General features: G+C 51.2%; 1 protein-coding gene across 1 annotated transcript in view; it reads right to left on the bottom strand.

The window, feature by feature from the left end:
- The window catches only part of MAP3K15 (mitogen-activated protein kinase kinase kinase 15), a 76,250-nt gene extending 74,856 nt beyond the window's left edge, over window positions 1-1,394 (bottom strand). Inside the window, exon 1 of the mRNA XM_006765134.2 lies at window positions 1,094-1,394. Coding sequence (XP_006765197.1) covers window positions 1,094-1,394 — 301 coding nt within the window. The remainder of the gene's footprint in view (window positions 1-1,093) is intronic.
- Window positions 1,395-2,441: the final 1,047 nt, after the last annotated feature.

The raw sequence follows: 2,441 nt of genomic DNA, 5'->3' as shown, positions 1-2,441 counted from the left end.
GGAGGAAGGAGCAGGGAGAGAGAGGGAGAGTGAGGGAGGAGGAGAGAGAGCTTGAGCACTCAAGAGCCAGAGAGAGTGGAGGGAGAACTAAAGTGCTCAAGATCTGGAACTGGAGCCCGCAAGACCTGTAGCTGAAGCAGGTAAGACCTGGAACTGGAGCGCACAAGAGCTGGAGCTGAAGTGCATAGGACCTGGAAGTGGAGTGCGAAATCCTGGAACTGGAGCGGGCAATCCAGGCGCCGGAGTTCGGGAGGCCTAGAGCTGAAGCAGGAGTTCCGGAAGCCAGAGCTCGCGAGACCTGGACCTGGAGCTGAGATCCCAGAGCTGGAGAGACCGCGAGACCTGGAGCTGGCTGAGATCCCGGAGCTGGAGAGCCCGCGAGACGTGAAGCTGGAGCTGAGATCCCGGAGCTGGAGAGCCCGTGAGACCTGGAGCTGGAACTGAGATCCCGGAGCTGGAGAGCCCGCGAGACTTGGAGCGGGCGAGCTGGAGCCCAAGAACTTGAAACTGGACAGCGCTAGATCGTGAGAGCTGGACAACGCTCAATTAAAGTGTACAAAAGAACACTGTGGCATTTCTAAGAGCCCCACCTCCCTCCCGCACACACTGTTTCTCAATGGTATTACACCAGTTCCCACTGTGACTGAAAATGGAGCCCCGCACCCAGGAAACATTAAACAATCCCAGTCCTTGGATGGTTACTACATTGGTTTGGCTTTGAAAGTTCTAGAAGCTCCCCAGGGTTGGAACCCACTGCCATAAGGGACAGGGCAGGAGTGAAAAAATAAAAGTTGGATAACTGGTGGGGAGGAGGCCTCAGCATTGTCTGGGTTATAACCTTTCTCTTGGGTTACCAGATGTTTAAGGAGAGGAGCCTAAAGAAGTCTAGATGCCGGTGGCCTCCCCTTTTTTATCTGTAAAAAGGTATAAATCTACCTCTACCTACTGTCTCCTCCCCCCATGGGCCGGGTGCTCTCCTCAAGAAAGTCAGGGGTGCTAGGATGGGGAGGAGCCGGCGCTGCTTCACTTCCGAGGGTGAGGGAAGCTGACAGGAATGGGACATGGGATGGGGTGAAGGGGATGCCCGCCTCACCTGCGTGGTAGAAGGCATGGAGTACGGCGGTCTCCTTGAAGTCCAGCTCCTCGAACCGCACGGTGCTGAGGAGAGCGCCCTGGGCCTCGCAGGCTTGCACGAGGCACTTGAGCGCTCCCGCCTCGGGGCAGCTGGCCTTTCTGTCCTTAGGGCTCTTATTGCAGACATAGACGGCCCTCAGAGAGCGCTGCTGTTGGTCTTGGCCTTCCTTGCTCGAGGCCGCCTCTTCTGGCTTCTCTGGCTCTGCTTTGGTCGCCATCCCCAGCGCCTCAGCGTGGGGATTCCTGCGGCCACTCTCCATGCCTGGCTCGAGGACGGGACCTTCCTTGGTCCCACCCCCAGGTTGACTGGTAGGATTATAGTGTAACTTTTTTTCTGTTAATTAGCACCTGAGGATATTTTTCCATTAATTTTTAGAGTGGAGGGGAGGTAGGGAGGTGGAGAGAGAGAGAGAGAGAGAGAGAGAGAGAGAGAGAGAGAGAGAAACTCGAGGTGAGGCCACAAGTGGTCTTGTCAGCACCTGTACGCGTCAGGTGTTGGCAACCAGAAGCAAAGGTCGCCCCCCAGTCTCTTTTATAGCCTGAGGGAGGTGCTTAACGGTCAAAGGCGCAGGGAGATCTGGGAGGAATTGGGGGAGGGGCAGGAGCTGGGAGGAAGCCCCGCCCCGTACTGTATCTCTCAGGGAGCAGAGGGCAGGAGGGCGCACGCGGGAGGTCTGGGAGGAATTGGGGTCGGGGCAGGACGCCCTCAAGAAGGGTGGATTTATGACTTTGAGGATTTTCTTGTTGCCATCCTTCCAGCCTGACTTTTATTTTTCTCAAAACAATTTGAGGACTTTCAAGTAGAGTAAAAACTCCTTCAAAGCGCTGGTTCGAAGTAAATACTATTCAATTCTAAACTAAATAGAGATGTAGTTTTAACCCAGAATTGAGATGAGAAAACGCTTCCTTAAAACGCATCTGATTTTATTACCAAGAGTTTGGCCCACTCCTCCCTATTGTCACTGTGAACTTGACAAAGCAATGGGATGCACCGGCAACATATTTATCTGGAAAATGGACTCCAAGTAGTCTGTCTGACCTATTAAATTCTGTGAGCCCACAGGAATCTTTAATCTGGATCTTACCCACTTCACAATTTTGGCCCAAATATTAAAAAGTAATATTACCACTAAAGGTATTACTTGTATTTATTTTATTTTATTTTATTTTATTTATTTTTTTGTTTTGGTTTGCTGTTTATTTGTTTTTTAAAGGTAACATGTTCATCACAGCACAGCAAATTTAGAAAAGGACAGAAAATCATATAGGAAAACATTAAACCATAATTCTACCAATCAGAAATAACT

The sequence above is a fragment of the Myotis davidii genome, unplaced genomic scaffold, assembly GCF_000327345.1.
Source record: "Myotis davidii unplaced genomic scaffold, ASM32734v1 scaffold161, whole genome shotgun sequence".
NCBI classification, from domain to species: domain Eukaryota; kingdom Metazoa; phylum Chordata; class Mammalia; order Chiroptera; family Vespertilionidae; genus Myotis; species Myotis davidii.
This window is presented reverse-complemented; position numbering and strand designations above follow the sequence as displayed.